General features: G+C 36.4%; 1 protein-coding gene across 4 annotated transcripts in view; it reads right to left on the bottom strand.

Annotated features, from left to right (window-relative positions):
• The window catches only part of UIMC1 (ubiquitin interaction motif containing 1), a 130,923-nt gene that overhangs the window by 44,278 nt on the left and 59,716 nt on the right, over positions 1-26,929 (bottom strand). For 3 of the 4 annotated variants that reach the window (XM_044228860.1, XM_044228869.1, XM_044228878.1), the window contains exons 4-9: positions 16,714-16,838; positions 15,873-15,978; positions 14,827-15,563; positions 8,432-8,496; positions 5,859-5,935; positions 910-1,013 (exon numbers count right to left, since the gene is read on the bottom strand). In XM_044228860.1, coding sequence (XP_044084795.1) covers positions 910-1,013; positions 5,859-5,935; positions 8,432-8,496; positions 14,827-15,563; positions 15,873-15,978; positions 16,714-16,838 — 1,214 coding nt within the window. The remainder of the gene's footprint in view (positions 1-909; positions 1,014-5,858; positions 5,936-8,431; positions 8,497-14,826; positions 15,564-15,872; positions 15,979-16,713; positions 16,839-26,929) is intronic. The other variant, XM_044228886.1, reaches the window with a different exon arrangement.

Below are 26,929 nucleotides of genomic sequence, written 5' to 3'. Positions count from 1 at the left end.
GTCAGATCAAGTTCCAAGGAACCAAGCAGTGTGCATGATTCATGAAAGCAGAATTTCTACCCAGCTACCTGCAATGCAGAGACTGGGCAAGGGATCTACCTTCTATTGTAAAACTGTTTTCAAAAAACCTAGAGTATAAAAAGGAATAAGAGAATGAAACCTCTATTTTTAAATGCTCAGGGTATGATAACATACACAAATGTAACCAAAATATTTATTTCCACAGAAAAATTTAATTCTCAGGCTGCTTTTCAGAACAAGAAATTTGAAAAATTCTGAATTCTTTTTTAAAATTCTTGGTAAACTATTGTGTAAGTCTCAACATGATAAATATATATTGAGAATATCAATCAGAGGTATGAACTTTAACAACCACCTTTATGAATGATGGCAGATATGTGAAACTGGAAAGGTAAAAAAGCCAATAAAAATCCACTTATTTTTTCCTGCTGCTATCCTGATTGCATTTCTGATACCATGCAGAAATTAGAGCTGAAAGTTATGTATAATATAAATATGGTGACTTTTTCCAAGATTGTTCATTTCTGTTACTTATCAGTAATGTAAAAGAAAATATCCCAGACTTTGGAGACAGATCCAGGTTCAAATTATTAGCATTTTGAGTATGAATGAATGACAAACATTCTAAGCCTCTGTTTCCCCCATGTGTAACAGAAATAATAAAGCACATTAAGAAATCAAGAAATTATTACTATTTTTAGAAACAGTTGCTCAACCGAACTTAACTGTAGTGCTGAGCTGAACTTAACTATAATAATCTCTGACATAATCACCTCCAAAACTACAATCTTTTGTCACCTAAATCTTTTCAGCCGAGGTCAGTGTTGTATCAGAGAGAGGAATATCAGTAGAAAGAAAATACTAAGAAAAATTGTGCAGAATATTCACCTCCTTATCTGCCATTATTATTCTTACTTCATCCAGGATCTCTCTGCTACCTGGAGAGACTTCTTTTTCCAAGTCAAACGTTTCAGGAGAACTTAGCTGTGTCTCTGTAATTTATAAAATTAAAAAGTCATTTTCATTTTGTATTTTCATAGTTAAAAAAACAAATACCTATTCCCCCTAAGTTTATAGTGATTAATACTGACTGCAGTGGTAATACAGATCAGTCTGATTCTTCTTAAAGCTTTACTAAGGCATAATGTATATATAGAACAATTCATCAATTTTCAGTATGGGCAAATGTATACATGGTAACTTTTTTTTTTAGCGATACCCATGTACAGTATCATACCACATAATAATCGCAATCAAGATATAAAACATTTCTGGGGTGTCTGGGTGGCTCAGTTAGATATCTGACTCTTGATTTCGACTGAGGTCATAATCTTGGAGTCCTGAGATGAAGCCCTGCATCAAGCTGCGTTCTGGGTGTGGAATCTGCTTAAGATTCTCTCCATCTCCCTCTGTCCCTCCTCTCAATCCCTCCAACCCCTCCTTAAAAAAATATATAAAACATTTCTAAGCACCCTCCCAAAATTCTTATGTATCCCTTTGCAGTGAACTCCCCACTGCTTGGCTCCTTGCAATGACCAATCTACTTTGCATTCCTATAGTTTTCCCTTTTCTACAACATTACATAAATAAAATCATACAGTGTGCCATCTTTTGTGTCTGACTTCTTTCATTTAGTATAATGTGGTTGAAAAGCAACCATGCTGTTACATATCAATAGTTCACTCTTTTTTAATGCTGAGTAGTAGTATTCCACTGTATGCAAGTATCACAATTTGTCCATTCACTAGTTAATCCAGCTGACTTCTTTTCAGCATAATTTGGGTTTTAAAGCATACTTATTTTGACAGAAAAAAAAAACAAGCCAATGTTACTTCTAAAGTTAAAGGGATGATTAGAGAAGACAGAAAATTGGGAGAAGAAACAGAAAATACAACCTAAACAAAGATATGCCTTTCTTTAATACATTCTTTAGGTGGCATCTATTCATTCAACATTAACTTAACAAATATTTATGAACAAATTCCAGTCACTATATAGACTGCAAGTAATAAGGAGATGTAAGATGGTGTCCTTCATGGTCTAGTTCAGGAGTCAGCAAACTATAGCTCATGACCCAAAGCCAGCCACCTTCCTGTTTTGGTAAATAAAAGTATTATTGGAACACAGCCATTTTTCCCTGTATTCTATGGTTGCTTTTGTGCTAAAATGGCAGTTGAGTAGTTTCAGTGGCACAGCTGAGTCATTTAGCCCACAAAACCTAATATATCTATCTAGTCTTTTACAGAAAAAGTCTGTCAACTTCTGGTCTAGCCACCCGTCATGTAATATAACAAAAGAACAAGGGCACCTTGGTGGCACAGTCAGTTAAGACACCAACTCCTGGTTTCAGCTCAGGTTGTGATTTCAGAGTCATAGGATCAAGTCTCACATGCAGAGTCTGCTTAGCATTTTCCCTCCCTCTCCCTCTGCTCCAGTGTTCCACTCATGCTCACTCTCTAAAATAAATAAAATAAATCTTAACAACAAAAAAAAAAGAACAGTAATTCTATGTCAAAGAAGGACAACTTCTTTGGAAAAGAAACTTATCTCAGAATTCACACCCAGTTATGTTCTTTCTTATCTAAACTGCACATCTTACTGATACTTATGTGCCTCACAAATACAATGAATGGCCTATGTTGGGCAAATAAAGTACCTATCTAAAATACCGAGGTATCTTCTCAACATCAAAGAGGGATTAAATAAATTTCTAGTGTTAACTATATTTTCATACCTTATTATTTTTTGAAAAATGAATATACATGCTCACACACACAGATTTTACCACCTTGGCAGAAAAAGGCTTACAGTGCATAAACTTCAAATTTGTCTTTATCAGGAACACTTCTACTTGCTACAGGAGATGCTGCCTAATTCAAGAATCATTTAATAAAACTAATTTAAAAAAAAACTTTTTTGTCAAGTTTCCCTGAGATATTACCAAAAAAGACATTTAGTCTCTTAGAAAATAAGAGCTGCTCATTGTCTGTACTACTATAATAATAAAAAGTCTTTAATTAAACTTTCTGTGAATAGCTGAAATAGTCAACTATAAAGAAAAGAGAACATTAGCTCCTTAGAAATAAATAATACTAAGAGCATACACAAGGTGGGCATAAGGCTATAATTCTGTTTCTTCAACAAAGTGAGTAAAAAAAGATGTTATAATTTTGAGTATCAGATCCCTGGAACTTTCAGAAATCTAAGACAAAACAAAATAGAGAAAATGGACTACTATACTCAATCTGCAATTCATCTATTTAGGACACACTGAAACCTCAAGAGTTCTGGAAAATTTAGATGGCATAGCTTCTAAATTTTATATTTACAAAGAGATTCAGGAGTCTCGCTTCATGCAGAAGTAGTTACACTTTCTCAGCAAAAGGAACAGTAATGTTATGGAAACCTTTTGCAATCTCATTTAGGAGTGGTTTTTGTCAGCAAACAGTTGGACTAATTTAATTCCCAAGCTAATGACAGCAATTCATAATCAGAAAAGATATCTAACCTCAGTCCTGAAGGGCCTGCTTTTCCCCCTCTCACCAACTAGGGCTTTCAAAATTATTGTATTCACAGGTTCCTCCTGCAAAATCCCTGGGCAACGTCACATGCCATTATCTTAAACAAATTGAGTGACTTCCTAACAGGATGGCATAAGTCAGCAATCCAAGATGGGCAGGTGGTCAGAGGTAGGGGATGGTCAGCTGTGGGAGTTGTAAAGTTTTCTTTTCACAAAGATAGCACAGCATTCCTGAGTGCTCCTGCCAAAATCAAAGCACTTGGTAGTGAGGTCTCTTAATGGATATCATCAAGCAGTTAATTCAAATATATTTTATATGAATAAAGAAACCCACTTTCAATAGAAAACAACATAATTAAACTTAAAAATAAGTAAAGAAAGGCCTTTTATGATATGCTGCCAAATGTTTATAAATGTTCATAGGTCTTTCCTAAAATAATGTGTAAACTAAGTTTAAGTCTCCATAGGAAAAAAAAACTGAAAGAAACCAAAATAAGAAAACTATGAGTCTCTCTGACCCTGACAGGTAGGTTATATGAGACCCAAGGGAAACTAGGTATGACTTATGGTAACATGTGTACAATACATACTGCCCAAAGAGTTTAAATATTGATAGGAAGTCCCTTAATCTCATACGAATGAGGTTACTGATACAATTGGCCTCACTTTTAAGAAGAGCAAAAAAAGGAAATATAAGCTAAAACAAAATCCTTAAAAAGTAGTGGTTCATATCACAACATAATTCTTCATATTATACAATGATTCAGCTCCAGAGTTCCCTTAGATAATGGGTATCTTAGTTTATTTAAAATTATTTTGTGTGGTGGTGCCTGGGTATGGCTCTGTCGGTTAAGTGTCTCCCTTTGGCTCAGGTCATGATCTCAAGGTCCTGGGATCCAGCCCTGCATCAGGTTGCCCAGCCTGGATTCCACTTCTCCCACTGTCTGCCCCACCCCCCACCCCTGCTCATGTACTCTTTCACTCTCTCTCTCAAATAAATAAAATCTTTTTAAAAAATTATTTTGTGAGGGCATCTACGTGGCTCAGTTAAGTGTCTGCTTTTGGCTCAAGTCATGATCTCAGGGTTGTGGGACTGAGCCCAGAAGAGTCAAGCCCCACATCAAGCCCCTCATTGGGTTCCACACTCAAATGAGTCTGCTGAAATTCTTTCCCTCGCCCTTCCCCCTCTCAAATAAATAAATCATTTTTAAAAAATTTATTTATTGGGCGCCTGGGTGGCTCAGTGAGTTAAGCTGCTGCCTTCAGGTGAGGTCATGATCTCAGGGTCCTGGGATCGAGTCCCGCATCGGGCTCTCTGCTCAGGCAGGGAGCCTGCTTCCTCCTCTCTCTCTGCCTACTTTTGATCTCTCTCTGTCAAATAAATAAAATCTTTAAAATTTATTTATTTATTTATTTATTTATTTATTTATTTGACATAGAGAGAGACAGCGAGAGTAGGAACACAAGCAGGGGGAGTGGCAGAGGGAGAAGCAGGCTTCCTGCTAAGCAGGGAGCCTGATGTGGGGCTCAATCCCAGAAGACCTGAGCTGAAGGCAGATGCTTAATAACTGAGCCACCCAAGTGACCCTCAAATAAATAAATCTTATAATAAATAAAATCCCATTAGCAAATTTTTTTAATTTTAATAAATAAAAGCTTGTTGTAATTAAAACAAAAAAAGTTTTTTTATGTCAAAATCTATTCATGTGCAACATGGAATGAACGTCTCTTATACCTAAAGTACAGAACACAAGTCTTTTCATCTCTACAATTAACAAAAGGCAAAGTGTGGTACTTAATCAGGTTAAATGCCTTATCTGAGATTAAAAATAAGTCAATGACAGAACTGTGCACAAAATTCAATTTCTAGACTCCCTCTGCTATAAGGAGTGAATGGCAATGTAAAACTAGAAAAATCTGCTTAATGACAGGCATATCTGAAGACAGTCAAATTTGGAGAACCCATCAACCAAAATATAAAGTCCTCTTGCCTCTGAATGTACAGTTAAGTGCTACTCCTGATGCTTTGCTGCCATCTCTGAGGAGGCTAGTAAGCAAATGAGGAGACAAAGAGCATATTAATCTCAAAACTAAAACATCCAAAAAAAAGACTAAGAATCAGAGCTAATGTCCATTTAAAAAGTGTGTGTGTGTATATGTATATATATGTGTACATGTATATATGTGGAGGAGATACACACACATCAATCACAATAAACCTTCGGAAAGTGGGTTGGAAAAGCCAGAAAAATTAATAGGCACAAAAAGGTAGATAGCTAGGGATCAGAAATTCAGTTAAGATCAGTGAGTTGCTTACCAGGACACACAGTGATTTCCTCTGCAGAACTCTCTGGCATAAGGACTAAGCTCCTCTTACTGGTCAAAGCAGCAATGCTGAAAAAAACCAAACCCCAAGTGAATCCCAGTATAATAAATCAGAACACAGAGCCAAAAGCAATGGTGAGTCATTTACAAAGCCACAGGTAATCTGATACCTGCTGTCCAATACCACAAAATCACAACAGGGAAGCAAGGAATTGGTAGTGAATATTCCAAGCCAGAAATGGAGAAAATAAACATGCTTACAACTCTTGTTCCAGCAAAATCACTGAATCCAAAGAATCCCCTTTTTGAGTCTTTACAAAGGAAAGTTGAAGGGTAAGGACTATCTGTGAATACCCTAGAAGACAAAAATTCCACTCCCATATAAGAATGTCAACGGAGGGGGGCGGGGAGCGCCTGGGTGGCTCAGTGGGTTAAGCCGCTGCCTTTGGCTCAGGTCATGATCTCAGGGCCCTGGGATCGAGTCCAACATCAGGCTCTCTACTCAGCAGGGAGCCTGCTTCCCTCTCTCTCTCTCTCTGCCTGCCTCTCTGTCTACTGTGATCTCTCTCTGTCAAATAAGTAAATAAAATCTTTTTTTAAAAAAAAAAAAGAAAGAATGTCAACAGGGGGCACCTACGTGGCTAAGTACGTTAGACATCTGACTCTTGGTTTCAACTCAGGTCATGATCTCACACGGGTTGTGGGACTGAGCCCTACATTGGGCTCCCTGCTCAGTGGGGTGTCTGTGCTTAAGGATTCTCTCCCTCTGCCCCTTGCCCTGTGCACAGACTCAAGTGTGCTCTTTCTCTCTCTCAAATAAATAAATACATCTTTAGAGAGAGAGAGAAAGAAAAAAAAAAGAATGTCCATTGTGTTTTATAGCCTCCATCTCAGCCTTCTGAAGGTTAGAGATTTATAAACTCCTAAGAGAAAATATGGAGATTCTCTTGACAACACACTTGCTTTCCCTCACCTTGCAGTTCAATTTTCTCTTTATCTCAAGATGTGGCTTTCCAAGCAACAAAAAGATACAATTCCAAATTGCCCTACAGCAAAACCTGCCCATACAAGTTAAATATCTCTTCTGAGAGTAACATAATTATGTACTGCTCCCATCATCCAACCTTTTAGTTTACCCTGCCTGTTCATGGAGTGCAATCTCTTCCTGACACAGGAACACATGGCTGAGAGATCTGAGCATCTGAGCTACCCCCCTCCATGTCTCACAGAACTTTATGACTAGTTTGATCAAGTATGCAAGAGGATACTTAAAAAATAAAACCTCATATCAACTAAGAAGCACAGAGAAGAGAGACTAACCATCACTGATTCATGATAAATAACTAAATCCTGATAGGAAACCACAAGTGATTTCTCTTTCTAAATAAAACATCTTACAACATTTATTGTAAACCCAAGCCAGACACAGTTTACTCTGCATCTAACATTACGGCTCTATTCAAAGGGTCCATCACAAAACAATTTGCTGACATTTATAAAATGGGCTAATCAACTTGAAGTCAAACCACATTGCCTGCAATTCCAACTCTCTCCTGGTGACAAAGCATATAATCATTTATTAAAACTTACATCTGCTCTGCACAGGCTCACCACAACAAAGCAGAGGGACCTGGAAGAAGCAAAAGGCCTATTCCAGTTAAAACCACTTCCAAAACCATCTTAACAGCGGGAGAATCAAACCAAAACCATATTCTTCAACTCAGAAAGAAATACCTAGTACTGTCAATTTAACCAAAACCCTAAGAAGCACAACCAAACTACAGCAAATGGTAATTGGGCCTCAACTTTCATATGAGAAGTGGAGGTCACTCAACATAAAATTAGCTCTTAAGTAATCCCCAAAGGTCAACTACCATATAAAAGGGAAAATTAAAAACCTGATCCAGTTGATAAGCACAGTTTGTAATCAATCAACCACTATATATTATTAAGTGAGAAGACCTAAGAAGGTAATCCCATCAATCAATCGGCAAGAATAACTGAGGAGGTAATGCAAATACAACAATTTAAGGGAAAAAATAAGATACAACCAGATTAAAAGTGGCACAGTACAGGGAGTGAGGGTGAGCCATGTTCTCTGTGACCTGAACAATATGAATAATAAAAAAATAAGTCTTAAGAGTACACTTAAAAGATGTATGCAATTTGGACATGCAGATAAAATAAGCATAAGCAGAGGAAATCAAAGGGGACAGGAAGACTAGAAGGACTGTAAAGAAACTAGAGCCTTCAGATTGGCAAAGGAAGCTGTTAAGAGAGCAGCAGAATGTAAACACTGTTAGGAATGGTAAAAATGGGATACGTGCCAAGACGGCTGGACTATACCAAAACAACACCTTCTAAGATCTCTTCCATTCTAATATATCAGGCTTCTATGAGATACATATTTGAGAACTGGAAGATAATGATTCTTCTCAGTCTGTACTTATAAAGGAGCTAAAAGATCCCTGGCAAGCTCTCCCGGTACAGTATCACTCATGTGCTTCATCTCTCTTACTCTGGCACCATCAGGGAATTCAGACCCAAAACAACTTATAATCTTACCTTTGTGAGGCAGGTACAGAGTTTCCTTCTTCTGAAGTTTCTTCAACAAATAGCCCTTGGGAAGACTGCAAAGAAATATAACACCCTAAATACACAGGCACAGATGAACTGGTTTCTCCTCTTAAAAAAAAATCTTTTAATTGCTCAGCGTTATTACTCTGCAATTAGCAGTAAGAATAAAACATTTTACTTAAGTCAGTAAGTTTCAGTAGAAAAAAAGCATATCCTATGGAGTCAGAAGAGTGGGATTTATATCACAGGTGGATTACCCCTTAACTCTGTAATCTAGGGTGTCACATCTCAATCATCTTAAAATGGTTATTAGACTGCCTCACAGACTTATTATGAGAATTTAAGAAGATAACATAGGTGATGGCCTTTGTAAAATGCAAGACACATGAATATTAACTGGTGAGTCAAATGAATCATGATTTCGAAAAAACTACTATAAAGTTCTGTTGCAGAAGGAGGAAACATAGAGAAAAGCCCAGTTTTCAATGGAAATATTTAACTGGGGAAAACACTGCAATCTGTGAAGAAGTCTCTCTGAACACAACCAAGCCATAACACAGTACATCCCAAAGGGAAGGTTATAAAGATTTCTTTTGCTACAAATCTGCTACTATGATTTTATTATCTGGCTACAGGGATATCTTTTTTTAAATGTAACAAATAGGGACTGGATTTTTTAAAAAGATTATTTTCTATGATTAATAGTAAAGTTGGTGCAAAGGTCTAATCATTAAATGTAGGTGTACAGAAAAAGCAGCTACTGCTGCCATAGGGAGACTTCGCAGAAGTACCTGAGCTGAGAGGCTTCTTCCAATAGATATAAAGCTACTAGGTGAAGTTTTCAGGGTCTCCTAACAGGATATAAATAACCTAAACAAGTTAGGCATCTCTGTACCACTCAGGCAAATAAAATATACTAAAAAACAGAAATAGCTGAGATGAGCCTTCCTTCAAAGGAAAGATAAAGCTGTGCAATGATCAGGAATACAGTCATTATGAAAAATGAGGGTTGAACAAAACTGTCAAAAGGACTAAAATACAACAGCAATAAATACATCACCTATTTGTTTGAATTCAGTAGTGGTAAGTTTCATTACTGAAATACAAAAAAAAAAAAAAAAAAGTAGATACTGACACCTAGTGTCCATTTAATAGATTTTACCATCTTAGAATAACTATAGTTGACTAAACTTGGGCTTCAGAAGCCATCAAGGCAATGGTGAGTTATAAGATACCTCATCTCTACCTTCGGCTAAAGCATACCGTTCTGTTTTTTGTTTTGTTTTGTTTTTTTAATTACTGTATACCCATTAAGTGCCAAGCCCTTATGAAAATCACTTTACATTATCTCCTTTAATCCTCACAAGAATTTTTTGAGGCAGAAACTGTAGAAAGTTCTTTTTGGAAATGAGGAAAGTGAAACTTTGATGGGTTGCCCAAAATTACAGAGTTGGTCAAAAGTGGAGCTGGGATCAGACTCCAAAATACATGTTCTAACCATTATTGTTATGTTTACTCAAATAATCTTACAACCATTTCAACACAGAATTCCAAGAATGTCTTCATTTCAATAAATCATTTTTAATTTCTAAACTTATACCTCAATGACAGCAATCTGAACATAAAGGTGAAGTGAGGTTCTTCCAGAATATGAAAATAACATAGCAAAACAAGCAAACAAAATTTTATTAGAATATCCAAATATAATCAATTTGAACAGGAATGCATGATATGAATATAACTTAACCTAAGGAAGCTGTGGCCCAATCAAGACGTTGAATTTGCCTAAAGAAATAAAATGTTAATGAAAAAGGGATGATAGTCTGCAATGACTCTAAAAAATAAAAATCCAAAGATTCAGAATCAAGCAGTGTCTTCAATATCGTAGCTTGATAAGTAAAAATAAACAGACACATCATCTGGTCACCAGAAAAATGTCCTCTATTATCATGTACTAGTAGCTTATCAGTCTTTCCATAGACTAGTTGAATCATCCCTTAACTATTACCATTTCCTAATTACTATTTTCAACCCTCTAGGTACCTTCATCCTAGGAAGTACAGTAGTAGATGGTGGACCTGAATACTGTGGTCACCAAAAATGTCTATTTTGCATAATAAATTAACAAACTGTCATTTGGTGTACGTATCAGCTCAAAGTTTGACAAGTCAAAGTCAGTTCTCACACCCCCCCCCACACAATCCAGCCATTTCTGAAATACAAATTCCAGTATCTGGACTGAAAAATTAAAGATCAGACCCAGAAACGTAGTGACCACATCAATATGCTACTATTCCACTTCCCTGCTGTACGGCCATCAAGATGATCTCTCCATCTTCATCAACCCCTCTATTGTTTCTGTGATGCCAGAAATTAGTTATATGATTCAAAAGCTTTTATAACCTTCATATATACTTAAAGTGATTTGCCCAAAGGTGAATGTTTTTCTAAGTCCCTAGTTCTGGGAACCTTTTGCTATCTCTGTCAACCAAGGAGTCTCATAACTGGGCAGCTCCAGCAAAGTCCTAACAATAGAAAATGTTTAATAAGCACATAAATTCTTTATACCCACAGTTCCTGAAAGCAAAAGACCAATATAAGTGGTGAAATTACAACTGTAGACTTTCATTATTTGACTATAAAATTAGTAAGTTTATTTATTTTGTTTTGTTTTTTAAAGATACTATTCTGTGTTGGCAAGACTGCAGTGAACTAGGCATTCTCATGCATTGCTGAAAGGAAGGAGTACACATATGAGCAACCTTTCTGAAATGCAATTTGGCAATAAACAGCAAGTCCTATTTTTATGTTCATAGCTCTTTAATCCAGAATCTTCCTTGCTCCCTATCTCTAAGAATAATTATTTTATTTATTTATCTTTTTAAGATTTTATGTTTAAAAGTAATCTCCACACCCAACATGGGGCTTGAACTCACAACCCCAAGATCAAGAGTTGCACATTCCACCAACTAAGCCAGCCAGGCTCCCCAAAGGATACTAATTTTAAATAAAACAGTATTTTATTGGGGCGCCTGGGTGGCTCAGTGGTTAAGCCTCTGCCTTCGGCTTGGGTCATGATCTCAGGGTCCTGGGATCAAGCCCCGCATCGGGCTCTCTGCTCGGCAGAGAGCCTGCTTCTCCCTCTCTCTCTGCCTCCCTCTCTGCCTACTTGTGATCTCTCTCTGTCAAGTAAATAAATTTTTAAAAAATAGTATTTTATTTTAAAAAAATGTTTATCATAAGCAAAATATCCAACAATAGGAAAAGGGTTAAAATATTATGATAAATTCATAAACCAGAATATTACATAGTCATTAAAAGTGAAATCTATAAATAATTTTAACATCATAAGAAAATGTTTATATAATGTAATTTTAAAATACAAAAATATTAAAAAATACAAAAATATGATAGGATGGAAACCATATAAAAATAAGTATAGAAGATAAGATGAAGGAATATATCACTAGATAACAGGATTGTGAATGCTTTCAACTTTATTCTTTAAACTTTTCAGCATTTTTCAACAATTCTGATTTCTAAAATTAATGTTAATGACAATGACTACATTGGATACTTACTAGGTTGTCTGCCTGGTCTCCTTTTACTGAGGCCAGTATGTCACCCCTCCTACTGTATATATAGCAGTGGACTCAGCCATTTGTACAATTTGACACAGACCTCACTTTAGGCCACAGTCAACTGGGCTGGTGAAGACTATAACCGCAACGGGGCAGTTAAGTCCTTTCCTAGAAATTTGAAATTGGTATTGAAAAAGAAAAAAATCTCCTTTAACCTGTATTTAAGTTTGGGAGTTGTAGGATCAGTGTCTTCCACCAACCATTGTGAAAGAGAAGCAAATGAAGCCAATACACAGGGGAGAAAAATGAAGAAGATACAATATAGCAATGAGATACAGAAAAATTATTCTAGACCATATACCTTTTCCATGTTTGGTTACCATCCTGTTTTAGAATTTATGAGGCACCCGATTTCCTTATGATTAAGTACTCTTTTTAATTAAACTAGCTTGATTTGATTGGTTGTGGCCAAATAGTACCAAACAATAATACTATCAGTAGTAGTTGGTGGCCAGTTCAGGGAAGTTAGAGAACTTCAACCAATGGCCGCCATTAGGTTCTGAACACTTCCAAGCCATCTCAAATGCACTGCTTTCAAATGTCAGAACTTGACAGAAGTCTATGTTCTACAACTCTGGCCCCTGGGATTTTCAAGCTAACAAAATGAATTATAATAAATCAGTCAACAAATATAATAAATAAATGTTCATTCTTTAGAGTTTATTTATTCTCTAAAGTGGAAAAGTCTCTCTTAGTTGCAAAGAACTAACAAACAAAACATGTTATAAGCACAGACTAACCTTCCTTTGGAAAAGAGCCAAGTCACTAGAAGAACTGTTAAGAAAAATGCTTTTTCTTTCTATATAGCAACCTTTCCAGAATGTGGATCTTCAAGGCTGCTGAGAAAGAATGATTCCCACAGGTACCCTCAATGAATGGTCTTCTGATCCCTTAGAGAGAACTACCATTTAATGAGTGCCTATAATTTCCTAAGCATCATAGAAGACATTTTACATAATTCACTTTAATTGTTCATGAACTGCTATGCCCAATTTACAGATGTAAAAACTAAGATTCAGAGAGGTTAAATGGCTTGCTCAAGGACATACACAAAAGTCAAAATTCAAACTCCAAATCCATGCTCTCTACACTATACTATGATGTTTCTCATAGCTTCCATTTCTTAAACCCTTATTATAAGAGAAATAAACAACAGCAAAACAAAACCAAAAACTCAGAGCCCAAAAACAGAAATAGCAACAAAGAACAGTACAGTCATAAAAAAGAATACTCTTTAAACTTACAGTTTACACAGTTTAACTATATGATTGCTTTTATAATACCCAGAGGAAAAAAAAATAGAACATAAGCTTTGATATATAATACAATCTAGATATGTTAGAAAAAAACTGAAAAGACAACCTAAATGTTCCCAAACAGGGGACTGTTTTTGGTAAATATAAAATAAAATATTTTATTTTATATAAATTTATTATATATATCTTATTATATAAAAATAATTTTATTATATAAAATATATAAAATATAAAATAAAAAAGTAAAAAATACACTGGAAAACTATCTACTCTTCATATCAAAAAGGACCACTTTCCTTAATAAAGGGTACCTACAAACAACTAAGACAGTTGAAAAAGAAAAATGCCCTTAAGATCTAAACAGACAGAAAAGGAACTATAAACGGATTTCAACTGCAAGCCAATAACAGAAATGCAAATTAAGACTGTATTGAGATAGTATTTTTCATTCCTTAAATTGGCAAAGGTCAGAAAGTCCTGATAGTATTGATTTGGAATTGGTAGTGGGAAGCTGGTATTAATACACTGTTGTGAATGTAAACTGATACAATCTCTATGGAAGAAAATTTGGTAAGAGTAACAAAACTGTAAATGCATATGTCCTTTGATCCACCAATTACATCTACAAGAAATTATGCAAATATTTCCCATATGGATGAAACATCTTCATATAAGTGTAATTAGTGCAGTAGTGTTTGTAACAGTAAAATATTAGAAACAACCTAAAAGTCCACCAAAGGGGTACTGGATAAAATAAACTCATCTAAACACCATATATTACACACCCAAAAAAGGGAAGAAATTCTTTATATATGTGTGTTATGGAATGATCTCAGAAATATTTCAATGAAGAAAAGCAAGGTGCAGAATAATGTGTAGATTATGGGGTCATTTGTGTAAAAATAGGTGAGAAAAAGAGTATGTATACAAATCTGTTTGTACCACATATAATATCTTAGAAGGATACACTAGAATAATACAGGTTGACTTCAGGGAAGGGACTGGTTGGCTTGAGAAGGGGACAGGAGACAGACTGCATTGACATCTTTCCAATCCATGGGCCATATGAGTATTATTACCTATTCAAAAACTTATCTTTTTAGAATAAAAATTTTAAAACATAAAAATTAAATTATGATACATCCATATATAGAATAATGTTTTCAAGTATACTTAATAGGAAAAGATCTAACATAAACTACGAAGTGGGAAAAAGAAACAGCTTATACATTAGAGTCTTCATTTTGTTGAAAATTTTAAGAGAAAAAATATTTTAAAATGCATAGAAATAATGATTGCCTCTTGGTCTGAGATTATGGGTAATTTTTTCTTCTTTACACTCTTCTGTACTTTCCTAATTTTCCATAGGGAGCACGTGTTACTTTAAAAATCAGGAAAAAAGACCACAAAAAGAACAAATAGCTATAATAATCCTTGTTTAAACTGTGAATAAATCATCCTTAATCACAGCATCGCTGACCCTTACCTGACCATGACTGGTTGTTGGTTCTTCCTCCAACAAAAGTTTCTCTTTCAAGCTTTTAATTGGGCTTTCTTGGAAATCCTTGGTTTTTGAGTGCCAGACAGATGCCCTAGACTCCTGCCTCTCCTCTTTGTCTTCATCTCCCATATCTTCTGAGATGCCTTCATTTTTTTCACTAGCCTGATCTCCTTGGCCACATTCATTCTGGATCAGAGAAGGAGGTCTAGGTAACACTGGTTCCCCAAACCCTTTTTTTTTAAAGAGCTGCCTCTGAGCCATTTTTAGGCTCTTTTGATAAACCTCCAACTGGCAGAGAATGACCTTGGTATATTGGTTAGGATCTACTCCAGCAGGGCAGAATGGAATACCCCAGAAGTAGTGCACAGTGCCCCCAACATCCTGGGGACCTTTGGCATCTGCTGGGATAGGCAGACAGTGCCTAGATGTGTCCCCCCTACCCTGGGCAGCTTTGTGAAAAACACAACCCCTCCCAGTACTTTCCTGTGGCTTCCCACACTGTGTGTGCTCAGCCAAGTGGCCAGTACATCTGTCAAAACATTTAACGTTCTCATTCTCAAACACTGGCTGGCTTGACTGATCCCAGCTTCCTGAGCTGCCAAAGACCGGCTCCTCTTCAGTTTTTTCAGTGTGGTCCCAAGGCTCCTCTCTTTCCTCAGCCTCGTTTCCCTGACTGATATGTGAGCCTTTAAACAGTGATGGAGGTACCAGCTGCCATATGCCTGTAGGTATTTGAGAAAAAGTAGGGCTAAGGACAAACTGTTCTTTATTAAGAGGGCTTGGTAAGTAATCACTTACCAAGAATTACATAATGTGGGTAAAAGGCTCTTCTTTGTGCTTAACCAAATGTTGACTTTTCCTTGGAGATAAAAGTATGCTGGGTATTAGTGAGATCTCAACTATTTTCAGATTTAACCTCTTTAATACCACCAAAGGGATTTGGGGCATTTCTGTATATCTACTCTCAGCACGAGATCCCTGTGATATAGTTATACTTGATGAGTGGAAGGAGTCAGAACAGGGAGACATGCCTTCAGTGGTCCCAGAGTCTGTGGTTTTCTCTTGGTGGGACTGTGAAGATGGTCCAGTGGCCAGAGGTCGAGATCTGGTAGCAGAAACATCAGAAGGCCGGCAACTCTGAAACAAGTGATCCCACACCAGACCAGGTTTATTATTAAAATAGCTATACATGAAGGGTCACAGGAAGGACAAAACAGGGAAGCCACTGTGCCCTAAGAGATTCTCCTGTCCAAAATGTAGATGCTCAATTCAAATGATTTCCACAATGTGTACCAAAAGCCTACTATGTGCAAAATGCTATAGTAGATCACTATACTAAGTCCTTTTCTAATATAGAAACATGAATGACATAAAGGATGGCTCAGGACCTGCCACTGGCAAACATCCTTCACATTTAAAATAATTTCAAATATACATTTTCAAACCACAATTTAACATTATTTGAAAAATGTTCAACTGCTCATTTTTTTCCCAAAACCCACCTCTAGTTTCTCATTGCCTTTGATCTCCCCCAAAACAGGAGAGGTAAGCACCTTATCTTGCTCCCTTTTAGTTTCTTGGGACTTGGTAACTCTTTTCAAAAGCTGCCAACTACTAAGCTCTCTTAACCATGTACTGAAAATCTGTGGGATGGAAGAAAACTCTTTCATATAAAATTAATAGAACACTTCAAATTGGGTTCACCAACAATTTGACAAGCACTTTAAAAATTATTATGGGAAATATTTGTTAGTTAAAAACCCTCTGAACTACTATACCTAGTTCCTAATGCAACTGCAGCACTGCAGAAGTAATAAAAATATATATACTGCTGATCAAGCCTCACAAACTTTTTCAACGTAGCATATTTACATTCAGGCTTTCTGCAATGGCTTTCCTCAAGAGCTCCTCTTCTTCCTCCTCCTGGCTGTTCATCTCCCTAGCTTCCTGCTCACTCATTTTGAGAGCCAGAGCAAACTGTTCCTCTTCTGTCATTTCTGTAAGAGGATAAGAAAAAGAGAGGAGAGGAACACTGCAAATATTACTGAATAAGCACAGAAACAAGAAACAGAAATTATTAAACTTTTCAAATGAAAACACTACAGACCATTTAGTACAATTTTATACTCTTATGAGGAAAGACCCAAAAGGTAAGGTGTTGGCCAAGATAAGTAACAGTTGTTTCAATAAGTTATCTTGGGTTAACTAGACTGTAAACTCTCATAAAGGCAGAGTTTTTGCCTATTTTGGTCACTCTTTTATCTCCTATGTATAAAAGAATGTCTGGCACCTGATACTCAATAAATACTTCACAAATGAATAGAGGAACTGGCTCCCATTCCAGGGTTTTTTGCTACATATCACATTGCTTTGTGCTCAATACTTAACCAGAAGAATTTTACGCTTCAGAATCCTCTTATTTACCCAGCAGAAAAGAACATCCCTAATGACCAGAATGTGATTTCCAAACACTATTTCCATTAAAGACAACTGGGGTACCTTGGAGAAAGGTACCAGGGCATACAAAGGTATAGTGGCAATTCCAAGTCTGGAGCATGAAATACAGAAGATCTGTTAGATCTAGATATCTAGAATATCTGTTGTGAATGAATTATCTATCAGATACTACTAGGGTTAACTTAGTAACCAATTTTAAAACCAATTTTAAAGCCAGCGTTCTCACTGGCCAAAACTTGAACAACTGGAATATCAATAAGAATAATCACTGCAATGAACTAAGACATCAAATATGTTTACATTTATGAGTTTTAAGGACACTTAAAAAAAAAAAAAAAACCTGGGGCGCCTGGGTGGCTCAATGGGTTAAAGCTTCTGCCTTTGGCTCAGGTCATGATCTCAGGGTCCTGGGATCGAGCCCCGCATCAGGCTCTCTGTTCAGCAGGGAGCCTGCTTCCCCTCTCTACTTGTAATCTCTCTGTCAAATAAATAAATAAAATCTTTAAAAAAAAAAAAAAAGCCACACAACTGGGGCGCCTAGCTGGCTCAGTCAGTGGAGCATGCAATTCTTATCTTACATCACTGGGCTTGAGTTCAAAGCCCATACTTCATGTAGAGATTACTTAAAAATAAAATCTTCAAAACAAAAACATACAACTAAGTGGCCACCATTGAAGAATGTTAGTGGATCAACTATTTTGTTTTTCAAATGTTTTTCTTAAATTTAAATTTTAGGTATTTATCATACAGTACATATTGGTTTCTGGAGTAGAAGTCAGCAATTTATCACTTACAAACATTATTCAGTGTTCATCATAACAAGTGCCCTGCTTAATAACCACCACCCATCCAGCCCATCCCCTACCCACTTTCCTCCATCAACCCTCAGTTTGTTCTCTATCCTTAAGAGTCTCTTATGGCTTGTTTCCCTCTCCCCTTTTTTTCTCTTCCCCCTTTCCATATGTTCATCTGTTTTCTTTCTTAAATTCTTTCTTAAATTATGAGTGAGATCATATGGTATATGGTGGATCAACTGATAAATAAAAAAGAATCAAGCCTGTGCCCTACTCTTTCAAAACAAGCAACATTACAGGATAATCAAATAGATGAAGAGAAGTTTCTCTTTAAAGAATTATTCCGGGGTGCCTGATAGCTCAGTTGGTTAAGCGTTTGCCTTCGGCTCAGGTCATGATCCCAGGGTCCTGGGATCAAGCGCTGTTTCGGGCTCTTGGCTCAGTGAGCCTGCTTCTCCCTCTCCTCTGCCTAATGCTCCCCCTGCTGTTCTCTCTCTAGTTCTATCAAATGAATAAATAAAATTTTAAAAAAAGAATTAGGGATCCTTAAAACTGAATCCAGACATAAAAAATTCACCCTACCGAATACGAAATGACTTTAAATAAAATGAAAACATATCAAAATTTGTGGGATGCACCTAACACAATATTTACAGAAACATGTATAGGTGTTTATGATTTTTTTTAATACTTTCTTTATTTGACAGAGAGAGAACACAAGCAAGGGAAGAGGGAGAAGCAGGCTCCTCACTAAGAGCCCATCACAGAGCTCGATCCCAGGATCCCAGGACCATAACCTGAGCCAAAGGCAGATGCTTTATGACTGAGCCATCCAGGAACCCCTCATGAGCATATTACAAAAGAAAAAAGTTTAGGGGCACCTCGGTGGCTCAGTCAGTTGAGCAGCTGACTCTTGATTTCAGCTCAGGTAATGATCTTGGGGCCTCAGATTGAGCCCCACATAGGGCCTGTGCTCAGCATGCAGTCTGCTTGAAATTCTCTCCCTCTTCCTCTGCCCCTCCCTCTGCTCTCTCTCTCTAAAATAAATAAACCTAAAAAGAAAAAAGTTTAAAATCAATTATGTAAGCTTCACACTTTAAGAAACTAGAAAATGGGGCGCCTGGGTGGCTCAGTGGGTTAAGCCGCTGCCCTCGGCTCAGGTCATGATCTCAGGGTCCTGGGATCGAGGCCCGCATTGGGCTCTCTGCTCAGCAGGGAGCCTGCTTCCTCCTCTCTCTCTGCCTGCTTGTGATCTCTGTCAAATAAATAAATAAAATCTTTAAAAAAAAAAAAGAAAAAAAAAAGAAACTAGAAAATGAAGAGTGAAATTAACCCAAAGTAAAGAGAAATATAAAGAATAGAAATAAACAAAATAGAGGGTGCCATACAAAAGGGAAATAAATTAAAGCAGCAAAAACTGTCTATGAAAAAATCAAAATTTATAAAAATATAACTAGAACAAGGAGAAAAAGAAGAGAAAACACAAATTAATAATATCATGAATAACACAAGGGATAGATACTACAGATTCTACAGTCATGAAAAAAATAATAAAGGAATACTGTGGGTAATTTTTTTTGAAGATTTTATTTATTTATTTGACAGACAGACACAGTGAGAAAGGGAACACAACCAGGGGAGTGAGAGAGAGAGAGGAGCAGATTTCTTGCAGAGCAGGGAGCCGGATGCGGGGCTTGATCTAAGAACCCTGGGATCATGACCTGAGCCGAAGGTAGACACTTAATGACTGAGCCACCCAGCTGTACTGTGGACAATTATAAATCAAAAAAAATCTGACAACTTGGATCATGCATTCTTAAAAGGGGTGACATTATCTCCAAATGGACAAAAACTGGTTCTAGGAGATCAAAAGAATCTTACTCTCTTATTTATAAAACACAGATATACAGGGGCACCTGGGTGGCTCAGTTGGTTAAGTGTCTGATTCTTGATTTTAGCTCAGGTCTCAATCTCAGGGTCTTGAGTTCAAGCCCTACACTGGGCTCCACACTAGGCAGGGAGCCTACTTTAAAATGAAACAAAACACACACAGATATACAAATCAATATATAAATGGGATCTATAGCATTATCTGTGGCATTAAAATTTCATGGGGACAGGTGGTTAGGGAAAAATATCTAAAAAGGAACCTTTGGGGAACAACAAGGAAAAGAGGACTGAAACACTGATTATGTTGAAACAAAACAGAATTACTGAAAACACAAATTATGAAAAATGACACAAGAAACAGAAAAACTGAATAGTTCTATATCTAATAAGAAATTAAATTTATGATTAAAAAAACTTTTTGTTGGGGCACCTGGGTGGCTCAGTTGGTTAAGTGTCTGCCTTCGGCTCAGATCATGATTCCAGGGTCCTGGGAATGAGCCCGCATTAGGCTGCCTGCTCAGCAGAGAGAGGCTGCTTCTCCCTCTCCCTCTGCCTGCCACTCTTCTTACGTGTGCTATCTCTCTATCAAATAAATAAAATCTTAAAAAAAAACAAAACAAACAAAAAAAACTTTTCCTTAAAGAAAATTCCAAAACTATGTGACATTCATCACTGGTGAATGAATGAAGAAAAAATTAATGTCAAACTAATTCAGAAAATAAGGCAACAATCTCCCAAATTGATTTATAGAATCAACACAATCCCAATCAAAATCCCAACAAGCTTGTTTAATGGAACAGAAAATTCAGGAATAGACCCACACATTGATTTTCAACAAGGACAGGCTTTTCAACACACACTGCTACAACAACTGGATATCCATGAGAAAAATTATCCTCAACCCTTATCTCACACTATATATAAAAATTAACTCAAAATTGGGGCACCTGGGTGGTTCAGTGGGTTAAGGCCTCTGCCTTCCGCTCGGGTCATGATCTCAAGGTCCTGGGATCGAGCCCCACATCGGGCTCTCTGCTCGGCAGGGAGCCTGCTTCCTCCTCTCTCTCTCTCTGCCTGCCTCTCTGCCTACTTGTGATCTCTGTCTGTCAAATAAATAAAATCTTTAAAAAAAAATTAATTCAAAATGGATCACACATCTAAATACAAAAGCTAAACTATAAAAATTCTAGAAGAAAACATAAGTGAAAATCCTTGTAATCTTGGGGTACTCAAAGATTGCTTCGACAAGACTCAGAAAAAAGCATAAAAGAAAAAAGTGGACTTCATCAAAATTTAAATCTTCTTAAGAAAATAAAAAGGTAAGACACAAAATAGGAGCACACATTTGCAACATATATTCATACATTAGATATGTAATCTGACAAAGGACTTATATCCAAAATAAAGAATTCCTTCAATTTAATAAGAAAACAAGTAATCTAAATTTTAAAATAATGAGAAGGGGATCTAAACAGATACTTCACAAAAGAAAATACCAGAATGACTAATAAGCACATGAACAGATCATTAGTCATCAGGAAAATGCAAATTAAAATGAGACAGTAGGGGTGCCTGGGTTGCATCTGACTTCAGCTCAGACCATGATCTCAAGGGTCCTGGGATTGAGCCCTAGAATGGACTCTGCATTCAGTGGGGAGTCTGCTTCTACCCCTCTCTCTGCCCCTCCCCCTGCTCATGTTCTCTCATCCTCTCTCTCAAATAAGTATTTTTTTAAAAAATTTGAGATGGGGGCGCCTGGGTGGCTCAGTGGGTTCAAGCCTCTGCTTTCAGCTCAGGTCATGATCCCAGGGTTCTGGGATCGAGCCCCACATCGTGCTCTCTGCTCAGAGGAGATCCTGCTTCCTCCTCTCTCTCCCTGGCTGCCTCTCTTGCCTATTTATGACCTCTGTCTGTCAAATAAATAAAAAAATCTTAAAAAGAAAAAAATTTCAGATGGTACTAATGCCACTAAAATAGCTGAAGTGAGAAACACTGACATTCCTATTAAGTCACTAAATCATAAAAAAAAAAAAAAATTGATTACATCTTTAAGTTCAATTTAAGAGAACCAAGAACCATATAATGCAAAAGAGATAATTTTGAGTTCTTTGTAATACTCTCCTTTTCAAAACACCTTATTTCCCTAAAAGTTCTGGAGAGATTACACTTTGCTACATTAGCTGATGTATTCTCCAGATTCTTCCCTCTTGCTCCATCATTAGAACAAAAACTTTAATTTAGTAACACAGTGTGTTTCTGTTTTCTAGTACACAGGAAGAAAGCTCCAAAAGCAGTCTTGGGTTTAAAACTTGATTTTTGCTTCTTTAGTTGTCTAGTCTTCAGCAGGTTACTTATCCTGTATACTTGGGTACTGGCGCTGGTCTTTAATAATCTCCCTCTCCCTTTTTACTTTGTTTCATTTAATCTATTGTGGACATGCATGTAGAGTAATTATACTCTTGACTTTAGGGATTCTCATGTAAATGCCATGACTCTGTAATACTTATTTTAGGTCAAACATATATAAACTTGAGGTAATAATATTTAAGGCTGTTATGAGGATTAATCTAATACATGTAAAATGCTTAGAAAGTGATTGGCACATAACAACGATCAAATAATTGTTCACTACTATTAATTAATAATTAAATTATGTATTGTCATTATATATTAATTAAAGAAATCCAAAACCTCAATTCAGATTATCTAACAGTCATTTTATGTATATTTTATTAACAGCCTATAACCACATAACTTGACAAAGCTACTGTTACGTATTTAATTTTAACCACAATCAGAATTAGTTACTATCACTCACTATAACCGTCTCTTATTTTCACATATCAACCATAAACTGAGACTAAAGTCCAATAAAAATCACTGTTGACTAGGATTCATTTTACTTAACTTCTCTACTATATAAGTACCTAATCATTAGTAGAAAAGGAAAAACAGTTTTTCCCCGGATCGTGCACCTATAAGGAAAATATGAGCAAGTGTCAACATTAGCATCTCTAAATAAACTGACTCACTCAGCTTATCAAATGATTCTGCTGAGCTAAACACACAGTAGTACACAATTTGCGTGAGGCTGATTATGCTGATCATAATTTATGATGATTAACATCTCCCAACATCCAGGTTAGCCTCCCACTGAGATGTGCAAACAGGCTGTTAACAAACCAAATCACAAAATTAGACAGTACCTATCAAGAGAACCTGTATAATTTGGGGGTATTTGAAATGGCTGAAAGGGAACATTTCATATAACAAAAAAATGAACAAGATAAATTATTTTCCTGCTGAAATCTTTTCCTAAAAACTTTCTTTTCCAAAACAACTGTGGTAAAGCTGATATACCTATATACAGGCAGTTAAAAAGTAAATCTGTAAAACACATTTGAAAGGCACCATGTCATAACCTTTATAGATGTGCATTCTCAAATGAAGTGATACCATTTTTGAGAACTGACCCTAGGCAGTCACTGAAAAGAAGTGCTATACACAAAAAGATGTCCACTATACTATCATCTCTGAGAGTACAGACTTAAATACCTTAAAAAAAGGCAATGGTTAAGTAAATTGTAGTATGTTAACTCAAGAGACTGAGTTGTTATCATCAAAATGCTAATTACAAAAACATATAAAAATGATAAACTCTATAAAGGCCAGAAGAAAATATAATGGGGATGACACAATCAATTTCTAGTTCCACATGTAAGAACTTAAAAGTCGCCATTCTGTCCTACCAAGAAGTAAAAAGCTGAAAAAACTAAAAAATCAACAACTCTTCTTGAATCCATGAAAGGGGAGGACACAGGGCAAACTACTGCCCCCAAACAAAGAGATCAACAGGGGAACACAGGGAGTCAGGGTTTATCAGAGCAGAGATTCAATAGCTGAAAACTCTATAGAAACCACCGCCAGGGTAGAAAAGCATAAACTGTAATTGACATATTACTGGAGGCTTCAGTGCATTACAAGTCTGAGCATTAAAAACTCCACAGGAACTCAGTCATAGCAAACCCCCACACTTTTGTTGGGTATATACCAAGAGTGCAACTAGTGTTCCCACAATAAATATAGCAAAAATTTTCTCTTGAGCATCCCACAGAGGGAGAGGAAAAGAACTATTTTGAATTAGAATTATGTCAGAATACTCTGTTCTTTTTAAGAGGGTGTGTCCTAGGTCAAACTAGTTAATCAGAGCCTACACTTATGGGGTATGATCAGTATCAAACTGACGCAAAAAAAAAAAAGGGAAATAGTGAATTCTAAACTTCTCTAGGCATCCTGTTCCACATAAAGGAAGAGGGGGTGAAAAAACTGAGAAACACATGTGAGGTTCACAGTCCAGAGGCACAGACACTGAAAGACTGAAACCTAACCACAGACCTGCAGAATACTTTCCCTACCCAGCATACCTTACCAGCATATCACCAAAGACTCATTTATAATAGTTTCTTTCTACCTGGTACATTGTATGTCCAGCTATAAAGAAAATTACAAGGCATACAAAAAAACATAAAACACAAACTGAAAAGACAGAGTAAGCATCAGAACCAGACATGGCAGAGATATGGGAGTTATCAGACTAGAGTTTTAAAATACTATGATTAGGGGTGCCTGGGTGGCTCAGTGGGTTAAAGCCTCTGCCTTCGGCTCAGGTCATGGTCTCAGGATCCTGGGATCGAGGCCCGCATGGGGCTCTCTGCGCAGCGGGGAGCCTGCTTCCTCCTCTCTCTCTGCCTGACTCTCTGCCTACTTGTGATCTCTGTCTGTCAAATAAATAAATAAAATCTTTAAAAAAATAAAATAAAATATTATATTAGGGGCACCTGGATGGCTCAGATGGTTAAGCATCCAACTCCTGATCTTGCCTAGGGTCGTGGTCTCAGGGTTGTGAGACAAGCCCTGCATCAAGGTTCTGCACTGGGCATGGTCTACTCTGGATTCTCTGTCTCCCTTTCCCTCTGCCCTCCAAGAAAAATGTTTCTAAATAAATAAATAAAACAACTATGATTAGTATGCTAAGGGCTCTCATGGATAAAGTAGAGAACATGCAAGGACAGATGGACAATATAAATAAGGAGATGGGAATCCTAAGAAAGAACCAACAAGAAATGCTAGAGATCAAAAACACTACAACAGAAATGACGAATGCCTTTGATGAGCTTATTAGATTAGACACAACTGAGTATATATCAAAGAAACCTCCAAAACTAAAAAGTAAAGAGAACAAAGACTGAAAAGGAATAAAACAATATCCAAGGACTATACGACAATTACAAAAGGAGTGACACACACATAATGGAATTACCATAAAGAAAAGAGAGAAAGGAGCAAAAAAAAAAAAAACAAAACCCATGTGAAATAGTAATGATTCAGAATTTCCCCCAAATTAATGTCAGATACCAAAACATAGATCCAGGAAGCTAAAAAAACAAAACAAAACACACCCAAAACCCACACTACACTTAAAACACAATATTTTCAAACTACAAAATGATCTAAGATAAAGAAAAAATCCAAAAGAGCCATAGGAAAAAAACACCTTACCTATACAGAAATAATAATAAGAATTAGGGGAAGAAGGTGAGGGGGATGGTGTAACTGGGTGCTTGACATTAAGGAAGGGATGTGATGTAATGAACACTAGGTGTTCTCTAAGACGATGAATCACAGACCTCTACCTCTGAAACCAGTAATACATTATATGTGAATTACTGAATTTAAATTTTTAAAAATTAAATTTAATTTTAAAAATGAAATTTTTAAAAAATATAAGAATTACATCTGACTTCTCAGAAACCACGCAAGCAAAAAAAGAGTGGAGTGAAATGTTTACTGTTGAAAGAAAAAAACCCACCAACACAGAATTCCAATACCCTGCAAATTATTCTTCAAAAGTGAAGAAGAAATAAAGACTTCCTCAGACAAAAACGGAGCGAATCTGTTGCCAGGAGACCTGCCTTGCAAGATGTGTTGGAAGAAGTTCTTTAGTCACAGGTCAAAAACTCAGATACAAGGGCTCCTGAGTGGCTCAGTTGTTAGGCATCTGCATTCAGCTCAGGTCATGATCCCAGGGTCCTTGGATAGAGCTCTGCATCTGGCTGCCTGCTCAGCAGGAAGCCTGCTTCTCCTTCCCCCACTCCCTCTGCTTGTAGTCCCTCTCTCGCTGTCTCTCTTTCTGGCAAATAAATAAAATCTTAAAAAAAAAAAGAAAAAAAAAACAACCACTCAGATATACATAAACAAAGGAAGTGTATCAAAGAAGAAATAAATGAAGGTAAAATAAAAACTTATTTTTCTTATTCTTAATCTAACAAAACAGTTTGCTCAAAAAGCTAATACTATTAAAGTATTTGATTGTGTATGTTTATAAATCCTATTTTCATATATGTGTCTGCATTTGTGAATAACAATGATACAAGGAATGAGAGGAATTAGCATAATTTTGTTATTATAAAGTACACAAAATATTATAAAGTACATTATAACATTATATATATTATTTATATGTTATATATAACATAACATTATAAAGTACACATTGTAGTGTTATTTGAAAATGGACTTGGATTAGTTGTAAAGGTATACTGCAAACTCTAGGGCAACCACTAAAAATTGTAAAGAAAGAATTCCAACTGAAATGTTTAAAAAAGAAAACAGAAACATGTAAGATGCTCAATTAAAACCACAAAATGCAGAAAAAGAGTAGAAGACAAAAATGGGAAAGAAAAAGAGGGGCAAAAACAGATAACAGTAACAAATAAGGTAGATATTAATCCAACTATATTAATAATCACCTTTAATGCCGCCACAGACTAAATGCACAAATTATAAGGCAGAGACTTTCAGAGTGGATCAAAATATAACACCAAACTCTACAAGAAACCCACTATGCTTTTTTTAAAAAAGATTATTTTTAGTAATCTCCACACCCA

The sequence above is a fragment of the Neovison vison genome, chromosome 1, assembly GCF_020171115.1.
Source record: "Neovison vison isolate M4711 chromosome 1, ASM_NN_V1, whole genome shotgun sequence".
Classification (NCBI taxonomy): domain Eukaryota; kingdom Metazoa; phylum Chordata; class Mammalia; order Carnivora; family Mustelidae; genus Neogale; species Neogale vison.
The sequence above is the reverse complement of the archived record's forward strand: the minus strand, read 5'-3'. Positions and strand labels throughout refer to the sequence as shown.